The 25414-nt window shown below is 40.0% G+C and overlaps 1 protein-coding gene across 4 annotated transcripts in view; it reads left to right on the forward strand.

The window, feature by feature from the left end:
• The window catches only part of LOC102908789 (formin-1), a 289240-nt gene that overhangs the window by 247667 nt on the left and 16159 nt on the right, over positions 1 to 25414 (forward strand). For all 4 annotated transcript variants that reach the window (XM_076570309.1, XM_076570310.1, XM_006983846.4 and 1 more), the window contains 2 exons: positions 19215 to 19266; positions 23895 to 24044. In XM_076570309.1, the coding sequence (XP_076426424.1) occupies positions 19215 to 19266; positions 23895 to 24044 (202 nt within the window). The remainder of the gene's footprint in view (positions 1 to 19214; positions 19267 to 23894; positions 24045 to 25414) is intronic.

Raw genomic sequence — 25414 nt, forward strand, 5'->3', positions numbered from 1 at the left:
AGCCTGGGCTACCAAGTGAGTTCCAGGAAAGGCACAGAGCTACACAGATAAACCCTGTCTCGAAAAACCAAAAAAAAAAAGAAGTGTGTACACTGAACAGTAAATTAGACATTATTGAGAACAAACTAGTAAACTAGAAGATTGAGTCAGTGAAACCGAGTACAAAACATAAAGAGAAAAACTGATGAAAAGTGTGGAGAAGGACTGATACATAAATTGAACCACACGGCCATTAAATACAAGTTGGCTTAGTTAGGCTTATAAAACACCATGACCAAAAGCAGTGTTGGGAGGAATGGGTTTATTTCAGCTTACTATCCTGTTCATAATCCATCATGAAGGGAAGTCAGGACAGTAACTCAAGGCAGGAATCTGGAGGCAGGAAATGAAGCAGAGACAATGCAGGAATGCTGCTTGCTGGATTGAGCCCCATGCCTTGTTCAACCTGCTTCTTATGTCACTCAGAACCACATGCCCAGGAATTGCACTGCCCACAGTGGGTGGGACATTTCCACATCAGTCTTCAATCAGCAAAATGTACCACAGGCTAGCCCACAGTTCTCAATTGAGATCCCCTCTTCCCAAATGACTCTAGCTGGTGTCAAGTTGACATAAAACTAGCCAGCACACAAGTCAAAGGAAGAGAGAAATTCTTAAATAAACAACAGAGAAAGGTCTTAGATTCTTATAGAAACAGTCTACCAAGACAAATGAAAGATAAACATACAAGTACATTTCCTTAACTTTTCATAATAAACTTTTAGAAATCAAGATTTTAGGGGGGAAAGTCTGACAGCTATATAATGAACTCAGCAGCAATACTGACTACAAGAATAAATGGAGCAATACATTAAAAATTTCTGAGAGGAAAAATTTTAAACCCAGAGTTCTTCACTTATCCAAATTATTATTAAAATGAATGAGGAAAGTACATTCTCTTGAGAAGCAGGATTCAAGGTTACTATTCATCTTCTCTTGGGTTTATGCTTCCTCAAAATGGAAATGAAAACAGGAAGACTTCAGTGGACAAATGATACAATGAGCAAATATATTAATAAAATTGTGTTGTATTAATGAGTATTAATGCTGAAGCATTTGATTTTGATGCTCTCTAAGTAAAATTACAGATGACTGACATCAACTGGAATGTGGTGTGACACATGACCACTGAAATTTGTAGGAACTACAATGGAAAATCAGGCCATTCATTCTTCATTGCAAATTATTGAATTGATATTTAATTACCCTTGATACTTTGAGGATGACAGTTACTATGGATATTAAGAATTCAAGGTTTCATTAGCCAAAAAGTTAGCATGTATTTTGTTGAAACCAGTAAAGGAAAAAATAACAGAAGACAATTTGGTGACTCCAACAAAAGTTAGCAGAAAAAGAAGTAGCTAGAAAGGTTGGTAAAAAGAATTGAGAAAATAAATATGGCTAGGATAAAGCCAAATTCCTACAAGTCAAAATAAATACGAATGGGTCAGCTTAACCCGGACTTCTAAACGCTCTAAACAAAATGACAGAAATGACACATTAATGAGGGAGAGAGACTGAGACAGAAAAACATTGTTGATATTTTTTGGACTTTCATTGAGTTTGTTCTTTGACAATTCTGTACATGTATAACATGCATTGTGATTATTGTAACCATTTATTTTCCCTTCCATCTTCCTTTTTATAAGTCCCCTTCTCCAATTCATGACATTTTGTGGTTGTTTTGTTTTGAGATCCGATCCACTGAATTCAGCCAGGATTATCTGTGTGAATATGGGTTTTGAACTATTCTCTAGAGGCCAGTGGACTGCTCAGTGGGTACACAGCTGAATATCGTGGCTGCTCCTCCACCCGAATCCAACAGTAGCCAATAGTTTAATAAGAAGTACTGGGGCCCATTGAGCTCCTTCTGGATCCATGGTTGACTACTGATAAATCTTACATAGGCGTATTGCAGGCAGATATGGCTACTGTGAAATCGTGAGGTTATTGGCTATGCCATTGTTGATACTCTTGGGTAATGTCAGTGATATTTGAACTTCACTTATTCATATTTCAAAAGAAAGGGGGGGGGGGTGAGGTTGCTTGCCTGACTTGGTTGTAAATGATTAATGACCTAAATGTAAAAAGATAAGGCAAAACAAAAAAGATGTAAGTAGTATAAGAAAATTAGGGCCACCTTTATAATTCAGTCATAATATAAATATCACTTCAAAGTTATTTAAAAGGCAAAAGATATAGAGTATTTAATGAACTCTCTCAAGATTAAATATGCATAATTACATATACACAGCCAACATTATCAACAAATTCTGAAGATGGGAAAAGCTTAAGAAGAATTATATTCAACCTAGATAATCAGGGGTTTGTGCCAACCCTTTTGCAAATCTAAAATCTTCCATAATAAGTTGTTTGACCTTAGGAGTATAAAATGATTCTGTCACAATGAAGGACTTTTCACAGTCCTAAATGAATGTAAATTGTGTGTGCATGGTTAGCAAGCAAGTCTACCCTTGAGTGTCTGAGGAAACTTGCAGTTTAGCACCAGGGATGCTTAGAAGCTCAAGAAGAGTTTGACCCTCTGTTTAGTTAGTGGTGCATAGGGCATGTGGTGCATAAAGCAATCAGAAGGCACTTTATCCGCTAATGGTTATATTTTTACAATGAGATTGCATATTACCTAGAGTCACTAAAATTATTTGAGAGAACTGAGGAATCAGTAAAGTACTTCCCACACATATATGGGGACCTGAGTTCAATCCCTATCACACAATTAAAAGTCAGGCATTACAGGTTTGCCTGCAATCCCAGCACTGGGCATGCAGAGGCATCCAGTTTTAAAAAAATGGGTGAATTCTAGGGTCATTGAGAGACTCTGCCTCAAAGACAAGCCTGCAAGTAATCAAGAAATACACCCAGTGTCAGGTGTGCGCAGGAGCGCGCGCGAGTACACACACACACACACACACACACACACGTGTGTGTGCATGCACAAATATATATACATACACACATGAATAATTTTTTTAAATATTTATAAGAGTGTTAAGTTTCAGTTTTGTTTTCAGACTTCATAACTAAAGGTTCTCTCTTTGTAGTTAAATGGAAAATCTTCTGTTTGTTGATAGGAGACTCAAGGTTGAGACCAGTGTTTATGCGATCAGGAGCCTCAGTGACTGTCCACTTGTTATAATAGGGAGAGTTTTAGATGAAGATGGAGTTTACATCCACCCTTCACACAGGCTTGATGGATTTCAGTTGGAAGTTGTCTGCGTTTATCTTTAGGCGTATCAATTTTAAATGTTTAAATGTCTTCTAATTGTTTTTAACTGAACAAGGATTTATTCACGGGGATACATGTATAAGTAGAGGAGGAAAAATATAACAGAAAAGCCAAACAAATGAAATGAAGCAGATCCAAACCATCTCTCACTCACTCTACAATATGCATATATTCAGGGCACAAAGGGCCACCAACATGCACCAGTACAGTGTAGGAACCCTGCATACATCCATTAATTTAAAAATACCTCTAAGACCATGCTTTGAACAGCAACAACAACAAAGGAAAGCTTATGGACATTATGTTGAGTGGGAATGAACATTTAAATGTAAGAGCCATGTTCCAGCTTCTCAATTGTCTTTATGTACCAGCTGACATGTACACAGCCTTTTACAAATCTTTGACCATGTCATTTGAAATTTTGATAAAATCACTAGCAGTTTTTATTTAACTGTTCTGTGGTTGGACTTATTAATTAGTCCACCATTTAGGATGGCGAATATTAAGAACATCATAAGCAGATTGCCCTTGCCGGCCTGCTTCAGGTATAGAAAATGGTAAGCTGTGAGCTGAAGTTTTTAACTTCATTATGAGTGGTATTTAACAAACCACAAAGTAATTGCCATTCCTAGCATCGCTGTTTCATGGAGCAGCTATGCATGGCTGAGAGTCATCCTTTTTCCTCCTCAAAGTAAGTAGGCTGTTTTGTTTTTTGTTTGTTCTTTCTCTCATTCTTTTAAAGTTGGGTCTAAATTTACTACTTTGGCCTTTTTTTCTGCTTTGGATTTTTTTTTCTATCTGTCATTATGTTTCTTTAAGAAACTTATTTTTTTTTAAAAAAAAATTTAAGGGAAGGAACAAAGCTAGCAAAGAAACAGATGTGTCCCATATAAAATATGCAATAAATCTTGTCCCACAAATTCTTTGCTCTGAACTTTCTGACAGAAACTGTCAAATATCCACTTTAATTCAGGTATAAAATGTTCACTCCGTGTCATGGCGCCAACTGCCATATGCCAGAATAAAGTTAGTGACCCGCCATAAAAACAGCAGCATAGGCACCTTTGAAACCGTACAAGTCATCGTGGGTGAGAACGACCCATATAAATCCATGGGGAATTAATCTGGGCTTTGCTACTATCCTGCTGCGCATTTACAATGAGCTCCTACTCCGGCACAGCAGCAGTAGTAATACTTTTTAAAAGGAGAGAGAAAATAAGGAGGGCAGTGTGTCCCTTAATGAGCCTGTGGAGGGGGGAGGGGCTGCCAGATCCCGAGGCCGCAGCTTCTCCTCTCCCCTCCCCCAGCTCTGGAATCCCTTGAAGAGGTGGGCCCCAGCCTGGGTTGAACTTGTGGGGTTCCCCTTCAGCTGAGCCTGGCTCAACAGATCACGTGAAACCAATCTCCCCTCCAAGCACAATCATAGAAATGACTTCCGCTTCATAAATCATCCTTATCATCCATCCTACAGAAGGAGGTGATGGGATGGGTTTTCTCCAGAAAAATACTTCAGGCCTACCATTTCAGGAGCTACCCCTAAACCACCACCACTGCCACCCCCTTTTGTTTTTCTAAAATCCCCTTCATGATGGTTGCTCAGTTACCTCCAGGCTCCTGCTTAAAGAAGGCAGCCAGGGCTTCTCCACAGTCTCCCTAACATTTGCAACATTTTCATGTCTCAGAGTTTGAGAGAACCCCATTTCTAAAGGGTGAAGCAGGGGGATTGTCCTAGGCCCTGGGCCTTCACAATCCATTTTAAGAATTTCAGGAACGTAATCTCTCTCTCTCTCTCTCTCTCTCTCTCTCTCTCTCTCTCTCTCTCTCTCTCTCTCTCTCTCTCTCTCTCTCCCTCTCTTCCCCTCTCTCCCTTTCTCTTCCATTAAAGGATATTTTCTTTGCTCTACATTTCCCAGATATCAAATAATTAAACATGAGAAAAATAGCTTATTTTGTGGGATTAAACCCCATTTTATCACTTGTAGACATCCAAAGCATTTTGTCTACTAAACAGAAAGTTGAGGCTAAGGCCAAAGGGATATACTATTTCCAAACTAAATCAAAACACATTAATCTGCACTCATTGTAGTTGATAATATTTTAATAATCCTACCTAAACATTTCTCCAATAAGGTCTCGTTTAAGAAATACTTCCAGAAAATTGTTTTGCTATCTTGTGAGTTTCTAGCACATTGTTATATTTGAATAGGGTTCCATAGCCAATTTGAATAAAAGGGAAATTTTTCCTAATTATTTTCAATGATGTTAAATTTCAATATAAATATTAATTATAAAATTATTCAATTAAAAGTTGACCTTAGCATGTTAGGAGAAAAAGCATTATAGAGTTAATATGATTTCATACATATGAACAATCACCAATATGAACTTATAGATAATTACATTCATAAAACTGGTTAACATTATTAGGGGTCACTACTTCAAGAAATGATCCTGTGCTACTTTTATTCTCATGGTTAATATATAAATATTCTATAATGAGGACTTATTATACAATCTGGAAAAAATATAAAGATTGCCTAAAAAAAATACTACTTTAACCTTCATTCTTATTGAATCCATTTTCAAATCATTACCATAACCCAGTTTTTATCCATTACTGTGCAGATTTTTCTCATCAGAGCCTTCTTTGAGAGTGGATGGAGTTGTCTGAAGGCAACTCCAGAGGCCTCTGCTGGGAGCTGGGTTGAGCATGCTATCAGTGCTTTCCCACCAGCACTTACACATAGTTCAATCACATTTTATACCAAGCCCCATGTCTTTGTTTCCTTGCACTGGCTCCAGTTATGGTCAGCTGTACTAACACGCCATCTGTGTATCTTCTGCTGGCAGAGCAAATCAAATGTGCTTTGATGTGAAAATGTCTCCATAGTAGTTGGGGGATGAATCCCAGTTTCTCCAGTATTTTCTTTTACTAGAAATACTACCTAAACAACCCCTGCTCACCTTCAACACTCTTAGATATGAGTGACATCACAGCTATGGAAGTTATGGTTTTTTTTAGGGTATCCTTGCTAGTGGGCCCATTTCAGTCCCCAATACAACAAATCCTTGTTCAAATGAAAGCAAAGTAATTTAGAGGATATTTTGGTCTTGAAGCAACACTTAGTGTCAGGAAAGTTGAGCTGTTTTATTAAGAGTTCCTGTGGCCCCTTGAATTTGGTTTCCTAAGGATGACTTGAACTGGGCAGGGCACTGTTGAAAGACTGGTTACAGCCAGAATAGGTCTCTGTGGTTACTTGCAGGGAATTTTTGGCAGTGTACTAGCTGTTATGACTAAACATCTAAACAATTGTATTCTAGAAAGAAAGCTTCCATTATTTAACAAAATGCTTTAAGCAACAAAGATAGCTGAGGTTTAGTGTAAATGAATCTAAATGAAAAAGAAATATCCTTTGAAAGGGAATAGATGCCCTGTTAGATTTTTTTCCTCTTAGTTTTGGATTAGTGATGATCAGTCTTGAGTTATTAAAAATTCTTATCATGTATACCACCTTTTAAAAAATCTAGTTAGTGCTTTATAATGTGATGACAGCCATTGTTTTTAAGAATGGGAAAGAAGATCAAGCCCCCAGAATCTCATGCATTCAGGCCAGCACTCTACTCAGCTATACCCCCAGCTAGAAATCATTCTTTATATTGGATACCTGTCTGGACAATTCATAAAATATGTAGAATGATTGCTTTATAGAGACTGTAGGAATCCACATCCATGTGTATATTTAATATAAATAAAAGGGTTCAGTGTGGGTAACTATCCACTTAAATTTTACTTGTACAGATTCTCATTTCTCAGTTATAACTTACTTTTCTGCTTGATCCTTTAAAGATATGACAGTTTTGTGGTTTTTCTAGCCAAGACCTATGGAGAATAAATAACAGTGAGATATAGTAAAAGCAAGACAGGTGACAGAGAGCAGATTCTTTTTTGCTCAAATGAATTTTATGACATTAGACAGATCACTCCCTTTTTGGTGCCTGCATCCAAATATTATCTTTTGTTTGTTTGTGGTTTTTTCAAACTATATTACATGACATTAATTCATTAAAAGGCAACTCAAATCATGTGAAAAACAAAAGCCATTTTAACAAGAGAGGAGGGTAGAGATCATAACAATTTGGCTTCTTAATTGCTTCTGATGCTAAAATAGATAGAATATTGTTGTGATCATGCATGATTTCTGTGACACACATTTTAACATCTTAACCACAGCCTGTCTACTATTTTATATTATTTTTTCCCTTGTAATTTAAATTATTCCATGGCATTTCTCATGGTATTCTTTGCAAGCATGCTTTGGGGTTTGTGGATCTAATACTAAGTATGTCAAACCTTGGGGAATTACTCTGGGGTGCACACGTTACTAAAGGGATCAACAGGATGCTTCACTGCTCAAACAAGTATTGCTGGAGTACAAGAAATGGTGGACAAGCAAATGTTCCATATAACAAAGGACAGGGGTGGCACAAGTCATTGTAGTAGCTGGCATTTACTGGATGAATGTGCTAGGCAAGGTGCAGTGGCCACGGCCCTTGCCAATGTCTCTTAATTATTTTGACAACTGTCTAAAGTAGTTCTTATTGTTCCATAGAAAACTAAGCCTTAGCCAAGTTAAACAGCTTCTCCAGACCCAGGAGTTAGAAAGTCAAGGAGTAATGTGATGTTTTGTCCCCGCCACTATCCAGAGTGTAGACATTAAATGACCTGTTGAAATCCTTTAGCCGTGTCCCTGACACATCTTAGCACTTGGTGAGCTCTCAGAATAATCAGTGCTGACACCACCAAACTGATTATCCTGATCAGTTACATTAGAGGGCTTCCTTAACAATTGCTCAGTCAGCAGATTGGCCCTCTTTGGATGTCATTGGTGGAGACAGTTGGATGGAAGGGGATATGCAGCAGGATACCATTCTATAACTGAAAAATCCGATAAATATTTGTTTAATTTCCATTCGTTATATACTCAATAAAATAAAATCTTACATTGGAGAACTTTGGAACTACAAGAATCCTAGGAAATTACCTAGGGTCAACACTCATGCTATGGTTCATGTCAATTTGTCTCCAGGTAAGAAGGCATATTTTACAAATATGAGTATGGAGAAGTACCTATAAAATACATGAGAATACTTTTTTTGTAAAAGATATGTCACTTAATTAATACTAATCAGTAAAGGTATGTATTGGCCTGGTCCAAGGAGGCATAACACAGAGATTGAGGAGCTGCCTGAGAATTCAACCACCTGCCTCCCATTAGTGTTAATTAGCCTCTCTCACCAGATCATTCTAAAATTTTACCCCCATGGTCTGTTTTAAAGTACCAAGAGCCAGGAAATTCAGAGTGAAGGCTGAAATTCCAACTCAGAACTTTCTCTCTGATATGTATTTTCCTATGGAAAATGCGTGGTCTAGTGCAGGTCCTAGATACCACCTTAGCATGTGAGAATTCTGGTGAAAAACAAAGCTCCTTGGGAAATAGTAGGGACATCAGACAATGTACTACATTATGAGTCAAAACCCTAGATCCAGCTTAGATACCTAAGGACAGAATGGATAAAGGAAATGTGGCATATATACACAAATTTACTGTTTTTTATTCAAAGAAAAATGGAGTTATGATGATTAACTCCTTTTATCTGTATTTCTTTGCCTTATGACCCTAGAGCCCTCTTTAAAGGTGTCAGTTTTTCCTCGATCTTTTTGCCACAAGCCTTGGTTTTGTAGTGTAAAGGGACATGGACATCAATCTACATCCCTCTGGGAACCATCACACAGCCTCCTACCACTTTGCACATAACATGCTGGTCATCTTCACTATGCACATGGCAAAGGAAAGCCCTGTGGCAGACCAGAAATAACCATTCTTCTAGTTTAACCACATCTAGGAAAACTAATAAGATGGGAAGACGAGACAATATCATCTTTCATGGGCAAACATACAGAGAGAGTTAGGCATGGTGATACACTCCTTTGATTCCCAGAACATGGGGCAGATGCAGACAGATCTGTATGAGTTTGAGGTCAGTTTGGTCTACATAGGGAGTTCAGGACAGCCAAAGCTACATAGCAAGACCTTCCCTCTAAACAAACAAATAAATAAATAAATAAATAGAATTTTAAAAGGGGGGGTAAGATGTAAGAGCCCTCCCTAACTCAATGGTTCCATGTAACCGAGTGTGAAAGGCCAAGGCTTTCTCGGTGTTGGCATGTTGCAGGCTGGCTTGCCAGAAGTCACTGCTTTTTCCTGGAAAAGCACATGAAGAGGTGATTTCCTAAGAAATGAAAAATGACAGGCATGTTCACATCACTTGGATGCCCCGTGAGCCAGAGCATGCTCCCCTTGTTTCCTCTTTAACATCGCCCAACTCCTCCACCTGTACTGCTATAAAAACATCGGCTTCTTTACTGTGTGTCCTGTGGGTTTATGCCAACCACACTGGGTCCATAAACCATGGTATATTAAAGTGTAATAGACTGTGTAAAGAATGCTTGGAAGATCTTCCAACCTCTATCCCGTCCCCTCACTTCACATTTTACTACCCTCTCTGAGTATTCATAAATATGACTTTATTGTGTTTAGAATAGAGTCCTCAATCTCACTGCACAGTCTTCTTCGCCTACACCCATCATGTGAATGCATGAGATTCAAAGTTCCAAGACTTGGGGATATTTACATGCTGTTGGTCTTAGTTTGCATATTTTCTGAACCTTCCCCTTTATCAAAATTAAGCCTAGGAAAAAATGTAGTATATTTTGAAAACTCATAGGCTAATGGTATTTGTACTTGTGAAAACAGTCCAAAATTTGGACTCCAAATGAAAGCAGTATATATTGGAATAGAAATAGTATACTCTGCCATTTGGATTCTACTTTGCTCCTATTGTTTTGTTGCAAACAAATGAGAGAGAGAGAGAGAGAGAGAGAGAGAGAGAGAGAGAGAGAGATTGATTTAAATTGTGCTGCCAAGAAAGACTCTGCTGTTCTCAAGAAGAGATGGTTCCCCAGGACTCTGTTCTGTTAATGTGGATAATTCTGCTGTCCATTTACCCATCTTTCAAATAAGTAAAAACAACCTTGACTGCCACTCTCAAGAAGCAAAATGGAGTAGGAAAGGCAGATCAGAAGCTGATGATCTCAAAAGTGCACTGTGCACCATGCCATGGACATGGTTCTATTGGAGATAACAGAAAGACCGGTTCTGCACTGTGGGAAGAGGCCTAGAGGGCTTCACTAGGCAGGAAAATTGTAAGCTTTATTTCTGAAGTGGAAAAAAATTTTTTGGCAGTGGAGCTTGGATGAGGAATAGAAGGGACAAAGAGCCACTCAAAACAAGTAGCAGCCACTTGTCTCCCAAATAGAAACATTAGAGAGAAAGCCCAGATGATGTTGAAGTCCAGTGTAACAGGTGCATTGGGCAAGAGTTGAGAGCAAAGAGCCTGGTCAGGAAGGCCTAGTGTGCAAGGCAAAAGTGTACTGGAGTCCAGGGTGGGGGTGGGGGGGCCAGATAGACAGACAGAGACATACAGACAGACAGACCATTAAGCAAAATGATGGCATAATTGTCTTTTACAATAGCAATTCTAGAAGTTAGAGAAGGAAGCTTTACTCTAAGACACTTATATTTAAAAGGAAGGAAGGAAGGAAGGAAGGAAGGAAGGAAGGAAGGAAGGAAGGAAGGAAGGAAGGAAGGAAGGAATGTGTGGTGATGTTTTATCTGTGTCCCCCAATAAAGTTTATCAGATGCTGCAAGCCACAAAAAATATACAGAGTAGGATTTCAGCTGATTATGACATAGCTAATACCTGGAAGAAGCCATCGGCCTTCCAGAGGTCAAGCTGAGGCTCAAGGAGCCTTGGTGATATTTGACTTTTGATTATCAGCCGTTTCCTGCTATGAGTTTCTTGTGTGCTATTGTAGCTTTTCCATCATTTATTGGGCACCATTTCCCCTCTACTAAAGGAATATTTAGGTAACCTTGTGCGCTGACAGCTATGCACAGCCAGAACCCCAGTTCAAGCCTCCCTGCAATTATCGTCATTGGCAGCATCCGGCCAGGTCTATCCCCAGATGGAGGAAAGTACCTTATCAGAGATACCTCTGTACTCTCCTAAGAACAGACTTAAGTGTTCAGACTTCCCATTTGAGAAGGCCTGGCGAATGTGCCAATTAAGCTTAACTTCCTCCTTTCCTAATTCTTACCTCCATTTCCAGATATCCCTTTAACTATCACCAGAGACATCTAGCTGTACATAGGTTGCCTAGTGACTGAGCACACTTTCCCCCACCCTGCAGAAAAACGGCAAATAGCTTGGACAGATATGAGCCACAGGAAAAAAGAAGACAGTTTTATTTTCTCCCATTGACGTAGCAACTTACAGATTCTTAACATTTTCTACCAATCACATTTAAGACTATAGTGGAGCATAGAAGATCCCTCTTCTTAGATATTACCCAAATTTAGTCTTTAGTTAATTCATTTCCCCATTAGTCACTTCCCTTTTGGGTTGCAATTGATAATTAACAATTACTGCCCCTCTGTGTGATTCTTATTACCCCTCCGTTTGACCCTGAAAGCCTAGTGGTCACTGCCTGAGGAAAATTCTAACCTGCCGTTATGACCCTGTAGAATTCAAGCCTGCTGACCTTGCTCCACCAGGGGTTTGCTATTGCTTGGGTTTATAACTGGATTCCTGGGAGACTTAGGAGAAACGTGGAAAACAGAAAGGGATAAGGAGAGTACGTGTGGACAAGATGGAAGATGAGGAAGTATTAGCTGGGTAAGAACAAGATGAAAAGGACCTAGATGAGGCAGAATTAAGATGAGAGAATTAAGATAGAACTTAGAAGGAACAGTAGATAAGTATGGAGAGAAATTAGGCAAGAAAGGAGCTAGGCATGAGAACAGAACTGAAGCTGTGTATATAGGATGTTATGCCAGAGGAATTAAAGCAGGTGGACTATAGAGCTCGGTGTGCTGAGATTTTATTTCCTGAAAATAGTCCTCGCCATTAGCAGTTCTCTCTCCTGAGCCTCTGGGGTGTATAACATTAAGGCTGGTCCCTCTAATATTATACAAGAATCAGTGGAAAAAGCCAGCCACTATATTAGACATACAAGTCAAGTCAGACAATGGTAGCACATGCCTTTAATCCTATCACTCAGGAGGGCAGGGATCCATCTGGATCTCTGTGAGTTCAAGGCCACTCTGGGAACAGAGCCAGGTGTGGTGGCACATGCCTTAAATTCCTACGCTAGTTAACCATAAAGGTCTGGAGATCTGTACAGACAGACACGAAGTGACAGAGCTGGGCAGGAAGAGGAAGTAATGTAGATGAGTAGAGAGAGGAAATGAGATGGCAGAACAGAAAGAAATATAGGCAAGGGTATACAGGAAGTAAGTCTCTTTGGAAGCTGAGGGTTAGTAAGGTGAGGTTGGCTTTGGCTTGTCCTATTCCTCTGATCTTTCAGAATCTACCCTAATATCTGGCTTTGGGTTTTTTATTAATAAGACTGTTTAGCAATTCATCTTACAGAAAGAAAGAAAAAAAAGAAAGAAAGAAAAAGAAATAGAGAAAGAAAACAGACTCCTCTATCATCTTTTCTGTGGTATATGGAACATGGTCCAGTTAATCAAGCTAAAAAGCACAGAATTCAATGGTCATTAACTTGAAAAAAGTTTAGATTAATCCTAAGCACATCTTGCCTTACCTCTTCCCTCTTGACTCCTGGATATTTGTAAAACAGTAAATCACTTTCTCTCTTGAAGATTAAATAAGAACAAAATGGCATGTCAGAGCATTAACATAAAATGATGGGAGGGATCAGGGCTCCATTGTTAAATGGGAAAAATTTGGCATTTCCTGTAGAACATACTTGATCTAACTTTAAGTAATGACAAGCAAAATTCTCATATATTAAAGTCTGTTGTGGATCTTATATCCTAGAAGAAAAATACTTTTCTGAAATGTTATAATGACCATCCCCAACTCAAGGAGCCATGGGTGCATCTAAACAAATGGAATGTCTGGGGCAACTCTGCCTTACTGGGGAACACTGCCATCCTCCCAAAAGCATCTGCTCACATGTCTCCTGTCATATTTAGGACATTTGTGTAATGTTTTGTATTTTTTCTTTGTTATCATATGTATTATGGTTATCTGTGACCAGGGATTTTTTTCCTTTATATTTATTTTTAGGTTTTTGTTTGTTTAGTGCGTGCGTGCGTGCGTGAGTGCGTGTGTGTGTGTGTGTGTGTGTGTGTGTGTGTGTGTGTGTGTGTGCACATGAGTGTGAGTACCCACAGAGGCCAGAAGAGAGCATCATACCCCCTAGATCTGGAGTTACGGGCAGCTGTGAGCCACTGGACCTGGGTGCTGGGAACTGAACTCTGCAAGAGTAGGAAGTGCTCTGAACTGCCGGGCCCCCACTCCAGCCTCAGGAGTGTTCTTTGGTGTTACCGACCCAATTGTTTTGGAGCCCATAAACTCAGCCTATATAAGACTGGAAACCTACTCCATAAATGTGTGTCTCTGTCTGCTCCACCAACTGGCCATTTCTTCTTCTCCTTCTGTTCCTGGAGACCAATCAAGCCAGTTAATAACCCTACAGTGGTATCTGGGTGGTCAAGGGAAAGGAAGAGCCCCTCATTTCACATCTCAACCTAGGAATGACACCGTTGAATGAGGAAAGCATGTCAGAGCACAAGACAAAAGTTAGATCTCTTGCACCAAGTAACTAGCCAACCAGCCGATGCAAAGGAGACACTCCAGAGGAAATTGAAAGTGCCACTCCAGTGAACATACAAATATTAGTGACCCAGATAGGAAGTCAAACCAGCCGAACCCTCCATTCTTTGAATGCTGAGGGAGGAGACGTGGCTACAGAAGAAAAGTTTAAGGCAAGCTTCATCTCTGTGACATAAATCTAGAAGCTAAATTAGCAAATAATGTTATCAAGGCTGCAGCATGTTACCCAGAAGTTCTAGCTTATCATTGAGGATTGTGGTTACATATAACAACAGATAGCCAATGTATATGAAAAGGCTTCATATTAGAAGAAAATGTCCTGGAGGACTTCCACAGCTGCAGAGTAGAAGTCAGGCTTGGTTTCAGGGCACAGGCTGACTCACCAGGGACTAATGCAGCTGGTAATTTTTTTGCCATTTCTCTACTATGAACATCCTAAGACCCTTAAGGATACTAATTCTCCTGTTTGGGTTCCGTAAATGGAACAAGAACGCTTAGCTGAGAGCACATCTGTTTTCAACATGGTTTGCTGGATATTCTAAGCCCACTGTTGAGACTTCTCAGAAAGAAGTGGGGAAAAAGGTTCTCAAAATGCCATTGCTCACTGACAAGATGTCTAGTGGGCCAGGAGCTCTAATTGAGATGGACAATGAATTACAGTTATTTGTTTTGTTTTGTTTTTTTCTTTTTTGCCTATAAACATAACAGCCATTCTGCAGCCTATGAATCAAAGAGTATGTTTGACTTTTAAGTCTTGTTTAATAAACTCATTTTGTGCCAGGCACACCCTTAATCTGAATAGTTGGAAGGCAGAGGCAGGTGGAATCTCTGTGAGTTTGAGGCCAGCCTAGACTCTAGAGCTAGTTCCAGGACAGCCAGGACTACTCTGTCTTGAAAAACAACAACAAAAAAAAGTCATATAAATTCATTTTGTAATGCTATACCTGCCACACATACTGATTTCCTCTGGTGAACAGAGGCAAGGTAGATTGAAAAACATTCTAGAGAAGACTCACCATTTTGGATTTATTTTAAAAAGCATTTGTGATTTAGGGGAGGAGCTCAAAAATATCAACACTAACAGGAGTTTGGAGGAAGTTGATTCCTACCCCTGTGTTTGACTTTGAGAGGTTCCAGTCTTTGGGGGCAATGACTGTAGTGCAGACAGATAAAAGAATTAGAATGAGAATCAGAGTCTAAAGATGTGATTGAATTTTTACAATCTCAAGCAACAGATGAGTCGCTTCTTGTGAATAAGCAAAGAAAGTAGTTTTATAATCTACTGGTAAAGATGTTTGGTCATTACTGAAATAGCATCAAAGCGCCTGCCCAGGGGTCACACCATCTACAGTGGCTGGGCCCTTCCACATTAATCATTCATCAAGATATGCCCAATCTGATAGAAGCAATTCTTCAACTGAGGTTCCTCTTCGAAGGTGACTCTAGTTTGTGTCAAGTTCACAAAAATGAACCAGCATAGTTAGTCATGAACCTGACACATCTGTAGATGGCAATGTCGGGTTGCAGTGTGAAAAGGTTAGAGCCCCCTGGATGTGTAGCCTTGATAAGAAGTTTGGAAGGCAGAATTGGTGTTAAGTGAGTCTTCTCATTGTTGGAATTCTTTTAAATTACCTTTATTGTCTTAAAAACTGTGGCTTTATCCCCCAATTTGGAAAATAATTATATTTAACTTCCTATAGGCTTTTAAAGAGAGTCTTGTAAACAAGAGCCAGGAGCAAGGTGGGGGTGCCCCATGTTATCTTCCCATATCTCCTGATGCCAGCTGACAACCCCCCCCCCAATTTAATCTTCTAACTTCAAACTTAGTCTTCTAAGAAGCCTATCCACCCTACCCCCACTATTAATGCCACAGTTTAAATTGTGGGGAAAGAAAACTTAGAAACACTGAAATGCCACTTACTCATGTGACTTTGCCTAGTAGAAGATTAAGTACATTCCATACATAGATCTAGGGACATTAGTTAAAGTTGTAGGATAAGGAAAATTTTCACAAGGCTCATTATTATCAATATATTGTACCCTCGGTTTTGAAGCTACTACCGGCATAGGGGTACTCCAGTTTTGACTGTCTCGACTAATCCAGTAACTCACTCACAAAGGCTCCTTTTGTGGGTGTCATCTGTGCTCTAAAAAATCTCCTGCTACCAGTTGCCAACAGTTGCTTACAGCGTGCCATATCTTGTCAGGTTTTTCTTCCCTAACTCAAGTCAAAGTTCAGTGGAGATGCAGCTCCACTTTCTGCTAGATCCCAAGCACCTAAAATAAGGTTCTGGCCACATGGAATCTATGAATGAACTCACCTAGTTCAAGATGCTGATAGCTACTTCAGGCTGGTGTCACTGGTTGCCAAGGAAGCTATGACTAACAAGAGTATTCTCTTTGCTGTATGGAGTGTTGCTAAACATTAACTTATCCTTTCTTCTCTCTGAAATGTAGAAGATGCAGTAATAAGATGAGCACCTACCATCTCTTGAATGGAACAGAGCTTTCTCATCACCTTGTCATTTCCCATCCACCTACACACCCCAAGACTTCAACTCCAATTCTGAGAAATGAGGGCTCGAATTTGAAATCACTGAGATTCTTACACTTGGCCCCAAATTGCTTTATTTGTTAATGATATTGGAATTTTAGTTTCTAGTTCCATGAATCCAGTCTTTAAACATTTTCTTTCTAAACAATATATTTGAATTTGGCTTAAATGGAGCATTTGGTAACTTAAAATGTGTCAGTGACACTGTCAGAAATGTCACGCCTTGTGGTAGCAAAATATGTTAGGCTGGTCGAGAATCTACATCACAGTGTGTCCCTTTCTGTCTGTACAGAGCCCCTTAGCAGGGGAAAAATGAAAGGCACTAGATCTTATCACTTTCCTTAGAACCCTTTCTCCCAAACTCTCAGAGATTCTATGGAGTTCATTACCTCTGAGTAACACCTGCTTTGCATTTTCAGACGTTGTTTCTTTTCAAGTCACCATATTTGAAGTGATGTTGAAGGTCTTACCTGCTAGTTTATTCAGTTTGAATATACTATTTCTTGTCACTAAATTCATATGTAGTGACAGGTTGGCCATAGTTGACTTGCTACATCATAGATTCGGCCAACTGGAAACTATCCAATGACAGACAGAACAGCATAGGTGCTCTAGGAAGACCATCAAGGCTCAAAGGAATTTGTCCTTCTGTTTAGCCATGCATGGAGTTTAAACTCATTTGACATGAAAAAAAAAAATCTTTGATTTGTTTCACATTTGAGGGACACTTGGAACCTGAGAGATTCAGGTTATTTCTCAGCATCTGATTGGCAGAGAATCAGAGTAATGCACAGAAATGTCTATTGGGACTATGGGGAAGTATTATAGCAAAGGAGGGCTATAGTACTACTTAGCCCCCATAAAATGATGCACTTATCAAAGCCAGACCATTTAATATTGTTGCAATTTTATTACTTGAAATATAATGTACATAGTGATGACATACCACATTATCCCACAATATTTAGTTTACATTTATAGTCTAAATATTCAGTTGTTTGCTTAGGAAAGCCAGTCTTTCTCCTTTTAAGTACTTCATGACCAATATATACACTGATGTGTATAAAAACTCAATACTGCTTTGGACTTACAGCAGAAAGCAACAAAACTGTGAAGTCACTATTCTCGTGGAGCTTACATTATACTGTGGTATTATAGGCAGATGTGGTATTAGGAGTAGTCTCATCTGTTGGGTAGATAGAGGCAATGGGTAGGAAAGTGAAGCAAAAAGAAAGAGACCATGAGGGAGGACCTGGGATGAGAGGTGGGAATGGATGTTCTTCTCTGTGGTGAGACCCATCAGAGAAGCTGACATTGGAGCTGAGACCTGAATGCAAGGAGGGAAACAGCTATGTAGAGTCTGAGCGGGGTACTCCAGGGAAGAGAAACCGCAGGGGCAAAGAGTCTCAGATGCACTCAGTGTGCTCAAACCTCATCTGGCCACACAGAAATGAACGTGGGAAAGAAAGGATGGTGTCTCCCTGTCCAGGGCCTCCTAGGACATTATGAACACTTTAGAAATTATGTCAAGTATGATATCAGGGAGAAGCCCATTTCTGAATGAGCGACAAAGAAAGTGAGGATGAGGTGTTAATAAATCCTGTTATGTCGTGGAGGGAGCATGTGTTGTGTGCTAAGCCCTGTACCTGCATTGTCTCATTTAACCTTGACAGTGATTACTATGGCTGTTCTTAAAGGACAGATGAGGCAATGATTAATCATTTGGTCATGAGTAACTTCTCCATAGTCACACACAAAGGTAGTAAGTGGCACACCCAAGTTTTATACAATGCTAATAATGTAAATCCTTTAATACCCTTCATGAAGTATCTCAATAGAGATTATTATGACTGACTTTTTGTTCATTCATTTAAAGTCATCTTAGATTGCCCATAGATTATGCTGTGGCCTACTTAATTTTTTCTGGGTATTTTAAAAGTGTGAATGTTATTTTCATACATAATAATATCATCTTCAAAGTAGGAAAATTTGTAAAACACCTAGAATGAAATCTCCTTATTAAATAATCCCAGAACATGAACTCTTCATCTGTAGATTCATATTGTATCTCAGTGTCATTAATTTCCACGGTAATCTTATGCATTTCTTTCCTAATGCATTTACAAAATGTTGACCTGAGACAAACATCGATAGGTTCCCCTAGACTGACAATGGACTTGTGAATGGAAGGAAGACTGCGCAAGGATTCTTGTGCTTGCTCTGGAACTCCAGCAGAGTTGCTGCAGACACTACTCTAATGTTTGGGGGTGAGAGAGAGCACAATGGGCCAATGGTAATGATCATGAGGAGGCCAGCTATAGCTTGAGCAACCACATCTATCAGAACGTTTCCAATTTATGTATTTTTTCCAGCTATAATTATTATCATTCCCTTTCACTCTCAAGGGTGTTCCAGACAAAACAGAGTTATTTGACTGTGGCTAGCTACAGCCATGCTCAAGACGGCATTGTTTTTTAACATGATCTCCAGGCATGTGACTCAAATACACTCTTGAATTCTTGTAATAATGAATCAATGTGATCAAAGCTATATGATTACACAAGGGTTATTATGTAAGAAAATAGCTTAATCATTATTATTTCTCTTCCACAGCCAAAAAAGAGCATAAAATGGAAGAAATTCACTTGGAGAATGCACAGAAAAGGTAAGTAGCTCTGATTTGGACTCAGTTCTTTCTGACTAAACATCCTTTATTTTTATAATCATAAGGGATATTCGCATTGCTGTGCAACTATCTTATCTTGAACTCCATCCAAAACTCTGAAACTGTGAAGCACTAACTCTTCATATCAGCCCTTCTTCCACAAGGCCTGGGCAACATCGCTCTATTTTCTACCTTTTGTAGAGTCTTGTGCCATTTGACCATGTATGACTAACTCATCTCACTTGGATTGTGTTTGAACAGCTAGTCCTTGGATCCTGTCTGTTGAAACATCTATGAACAGTAAGCCAGAAGTGATGCCCCTCCCATCACATAGGACATGATCCTGTTCCATCCATTTGACTCTCCTTCCTATTCTGTTGCTGAACCACCTTATGGAAGTTAGGAAGAAAGTTGACTTTCTTTTAGCATCATAACTAGGTTAGACCACTCCCATAAATAGCTAGGAGGTTGACTTCAGTTTCTTTTCTCAGATGGTAGAGGGTTTTTATAGACAAGGGACAGGCAGAAAGAGGGATACCTTCTATGGACAAAAACTCTCTCAGAAGTCAGAAGAGGCCCTAGGGTTCTTCCTTTGAGCTTAACCCCTTTTCTTAACTCCTGATTCTCTCAGCAGACACCAGAGGGTAGCCATCATCTCACTTGGTGGAACCCAGAATCCGTCTGGGAGAAGGATCTCTTAATTAGTTCACCTCAGTTGCCCCTTGGTTGTACCTCTCTTCTAGTATATTGAGTCATTCAGGAGAGAGGCCTGAGGTACCACTGACTGTTAAATATTCTAAAAGTTCCAGATAATTCAATGAGGGAATGGGGGTAGGAAGTAGCATCTAAGGGAAAAAAAAAAAGCTTTACAAAATAGATGAGAATAATTCCGTAGTTATGAATGTAAGAATGCATAAACTAGGAATGGGTCCTTTTCCTTCACTCTAGCCACGATTCAAAAAACCCAGAGACAGGTGCCAACATTTAGTCCTGCTTCCTGCTGTAATCTGCCAACAAAATTAAGATGCCGATGAAAGCAAAATGAAGGCCAGTCGTGTAGTTTTCTAAGTGTGGACATGTTCTTGAATCATGAGCATCGTCCTATCATGATAATTGTTGAAAACTAAGACAATTACACGGTTGTGCTTTTAGATTTTGGCTCCCCTCTATTGGACTTACCCTTACATTACGCTTTCTTTCCTTGGTGTGTAAAATTAGTGTCAGAGACACTCAGCACTCAGAGAAGAGGCTATCAACAAGGGCAGGCTGGTATCAGGCCAAGCAGCAATTCAGCTTCCGGGGTGCATGTCAAGTTTCTAATCCCTTTTCAAGACTTCTGCTGAAGGGCAGGGGGGCCCATCTTAGAGAGGCCTGGGCTGCTGCTGTGCATTAGGCATGCTAAGAGGAGTCATAACTTCTGGTTGTCAGCATTTTCCGTGACTTTGTGGTGAAGGTAGGCTAGCTTTCATGTCACACTTGAAATATGTTAGATCTCATCTTTAATGTAGAAACCACGGTTGTTTGCTTGCACTCTTTAAGGAGGCTGTGGTCAGTGTTGCAATATTCGTGTGAGACTTAGTAAATTCTTATGTTTTATTCTCAAGAGAAACAATTTACTCTGAGGCCAAGGAATATTTGCTTTTCCTAAGCAGTTTCTGGAAGCACGCATGAGAAAACAGCAAGGGCATGTGTCCCGCTCTGGCATCTCCACACTAAGTGTAGAGCAGTTTGCTTAGCTCTGGGCTCTTTGATACAATCATCATCTGCCCTTAAAAAAAAGTTTGGCCAAATTTAAAGGATGTGGACCAGACAAGGAAATGTGATGGAAGAGAATCAGGGACTAGTTTAAAGTGAGATGAAATACGTTGGTATAAAACAAAACATATGATTAGACATTATCCTTTTTTAAAAAAAAAGTAGAATACTATCTGGGAGTTGTGTGCTGAGAATTGGACATTTCAAAAAGCACAGCATCCTTTGTCTGCTGTCTATTGGAAAAAAATTGCCCTGGAAATTAAATATCAATGATTTTCTTGTCCAAATGTCAAGTTTTCAGTGCAGTGTTCTGTGAACCAAAACTGAATTTTTGGGATGAACATTTTGACTGGGTAGGGCAATAGTCTGGACATTATCAGTCAGTAGTGGGTTCATAGTGTAGCTCTGAGCCTTTTTATAAATAGAAGGGGCGCATTGGGATCAAATGAGGCACCTTCTCAGAGCGAGTGTCTGTCAGTATCACAGCACCATCATTAAAGCATACTCTACTTGCTTCTTCTAAACAGTCACTTGCTACCGATGTTCCCAGAACATGTAGGGAAAACATGCTGAAATGCAGCATGTCTTTTCATTTTCAACCCCTCTGACAGAGGCAAGTAGGGCTTCCCAACACCCCCACCTCCACCACCATGACCAACACACACACACACACACACACACACACACACACACACACACACACACACATGCACGGACTGAAGCTGTGAAGACAGAGTTGGGGAAAGAGAAACCCCCAGGAGACTGACATGTTTGTGATAAACACCAGAACCACTGTTACTTCTGTCTGCACCAATGTCTAGTGTGTTCAAATGTGGACTCCAGATAACGTGGAGGTGATGTCATGATGGAGGAATCGCGGCAATTAGTCATGTATGCTCATCACTACATCCTAGTATAGAATAGGGAGCTAATGAGTTCCTCTGAATACAAAGTGAAAAATTTTCTCTCCTATGTCTGCATACATACAACTCTGTTTCTGTATAGAAAGTGCACACAAGGAAAGAGGAGAAATGATGGTGTGCGCCCCCCTGGGGCGATCCATGTGTGATACATGAATCTGAAAGAGAAATGAGAGGAAGTGTCTGTCTTGTTTGGTAGTTGCCTGTATCAGTGCCCATGAGCAACCTAAGGGGAGAGTAGGACATGTGTCTCTCAGGGAGTTGGGAACCTGAATAGAGACCCAGATCTGCCAGTGAATGAGGTCATTCAGTCTTCCCAGGCCTCCATTGTCTCATCTGAAGAATGAGACTATTGGAAATGTTAACCTGCCCAGTCTCTTTAGTTCTGAACCCAATAGCTCAGTAGGAAATCCACAGCCTGCCTCTGTTGGTTGTATAATTCTCTGCATAGCTTCATATTACAATGTAAATTCCATGTTGAATGAAGTAAAGGTATATGGTGCAGAATACTCATCTGGTTTTATCAGTATTTTGACAGCTGTAGATATGGGTGTTACGTCTGGGGTGAGAGTTGACTTTGCTACTTTCTTTGATTACTGGTTTTGCTCCAAAATATGTGTGTTTGGAATTATCAGAAAGTCCCTTCAGATATTGCTGCCATCATTGCCTTTCTCCACTTACTTTTAATAACTAGGGGCCAAATTCCCCGGCCAGTAGTTTTAATTTGCATTAAAAACAGATTTGTTATTTACAGAAGCACACAGGATTTATGAGATTTGGAGCAGCAGCTCCAGCTTGGATCTCACCTAATCGTAGCCATGGAATCAATTAACAGTTCATCTGTGAAATGTGATAAAATCTTATGAGATACATATTGCCCAATAACTGAGGAGGAGATGAAAGTATGCTCCATAATAGTCACAGGGCTTTGGGGTTTTACAATCACCACCGAATAGAGTCCCATTAGAAACTCAGTATTCAGGATGGCCACAAAAAACACCATGCCTGAGCAGATGATAGAGCATTGAGTAATAAACCTGGCTGGCCATTCCTGCTTTGATTAGTTTCCAACACCCTTGAAAGGGGGCTGTTTAAGAGTTCTTGCTCTTGGCAAATGAGCCTGTGAAGCTTGGGGTGGGTGAGGGCATGGGGGGAAAAGACGGAGTTCAGAGCTATAAATCCTTACAAAGCTACTGCCTCCATGAAGGGCTGCTTGGGAGGCCCAGTCAGGCAGTGGGCAGTGTGCCTTCATGGGGCAGGTCACAGCATTCTCCAAGAGTCTACCTTAGAGAAGTCTGAGCTCCTTTCTAGCCTGACTGGAGACTGTTTTTTCATCTAACCTTGCTAGGCTCACAGTTACATCTGTTTTTGCATGTTAGTGGTTGATATTCTTGTATTATGGTCACATTTTAAAATGTAGCTCTTTTAAAGGCCATATAGCATAAATTTCTTATTCTACCCTTGAGAAAATGAGAGTGAGATGCCAAGTGATGGTGCCAGGAACCAGAGCATGCCAGAACACAGAGAGGAGGACAGAAGTTTCCTAATTTTCTCTGTTCCCAATTGGCCATCTAACTGACTATTATTGGAGCAGTCAATATGTCATAATCTGACATGTAGTCACTAAATACAGAGTGAAGATCAGAAAATTGACATGAACTTAAAATGGGGAACAAACTTATGCTTAGGTTATGTAACCTCAGAACTGTGCTGTTCTTCAGTCACACAGATAAGATGTACCTGGTAGTTTTCCCAATCATGGTTACTCTATTGGCAGATCTATACAGGCTTTCTAAAGTTTGGGGTACTCTCCAGTACCTGTGAGCCCTGAGTTCTGTGTTAGGGAAGAGTCATGTGGGAAGCTTCCGACAGTATCCCTTCTCATCACCCTAGTGGGTTTTGGTGTTGACAGTTACTTACTTACCCCTTGCATGTTCCCCCCACCTTCTGCAGTTTTGAAACAACGGTGGGATATTTTGGAATGAAGCCAAAGACTGGAGAGAAGGAGATCACCCCAAGCTATGTGTTTATGGTATGGTTTGAGTTCTGCAGCGACTTCAAGACAATTTGGAAACGGGAGAGTAAGAGCCTATCTAAAGAGAGGTAAGGTTGGAGGAAGCACAGATGCCTCCGGAGCAGTCCGTCTTTTCAAGTCTTCCAAAGCACGCCTGTTTCACATGTGCCAGTGTTCTCTTTTGCATCAAGTCAACATCCAAGAAGGATTCTTGCCTCGGGGTTCCCGGAGAAATTCAGGGAAAGCTTGCTGCCCCTGTGGGCAAGATACACTCACATGATCTGATAAGCTCCGTTCTCTTAACCCCTTCCAATTACTAGCTAGTAAATGAAAGGCGAGTTGTGCTAATTTGCAACAGATTGCTTCTCTGTGTATTTTCATGTTGGCCCAAGCTAAATGAGGCAGCTTTGCTGTGGCAGACAGTACAGACAAATAAAAGTGAATGCTGTTCCCATTAATATACTGCATTTGCATCAAAGGGAAATCTCCCCAGCTCAGGCCACACTTCACACAGTGTTGAAGCCCCACGCTGGATTTACAGCATCACTTCTGACTCCCTGTATCCTGCTGAGGACATCAAACTGTGTGCCGCTCGGCCTCCTTGCAGTCTCTTGATTTTATTAGTTGGGAGTAAAAGAAAAAAAAATCAACTCTGAACATAAGTACTGTGTGAGTGTGTGTGTGTTTGTGTGTGTGTGAGACAGAGAGAGAGAGAGAGAGAGAGAGAGAGAGAGAGAGAGAGAGAGAGAGAGAGAGAGAGAGAGAGAGAGAGAGAACTTTAACACTTTATCAGAAAGAAAGTATCTCTGCTTGACTGTGGCATTCAGGCTGCCATGGTTCCATAAAGGGTGTCAAGGATTAAAACTTCAAACAGGTCTTGTCTCTAACTCCTGAGAACAGGTATGAGACTGTTCTTCAAGATGATCGAGAAAGAGGTAGAAGGTTCTGCAAAGTGAGAGAGATTGTTTAGTTGTGGATTGTTATCTAATTTGCAAAAATTGCCACATTTGAGAGTATTTATATATGAAGACAATGTATACTAATATGTTTTGCCTTACACTACTCTTTTTAAGTTGAAAATTTAGAGAATTTGACTAAATATTATTAAATCTCTAAATATTTACTCAAGGAACATTTTTAAAAGACACCCCCCCCCTTTTTTTTTTCTAAAGGAAGTCAAAACTCTTTTTTATCTTGGGGCCAGGTATGAATGACCACACCTATAATTCCAGCACATGGGAGTCTAGAGAAGGAAATGGCCGTGAATTCAAGGCCAGCCTAGGATATAAAGTGAGTTCCAGGAAAGCCTGGGGTAAAACATGAGACCACGCCTTAAAGCAACAAGAAGAATATTTATCTGCACATCTCCCAGCATTACCTCTTCAGGAAAAAAAGAATTAAAATTGAGTGTATTCAAGCAAGGCAATGAGGTTCATACATATAATCCTAGTACAGGAGA

This window comes from Peromyscus maniculatus, chromosome 4 (assembly GCF_049852395.1).
Source record: "Peromyscus maniculatus bairdii isolate BWxNUB_F1_BW_parent chromosome 4, HU_Pman_BW_mat_3.1, whole genome shotgun sequence".
Classification (NCBI taxonomy): Eukaryota; Metazoa; Chordata; class Mammalia; order Rodentia; family Cricetidae; genus Peromyscus; species Peromyscus maniculatus.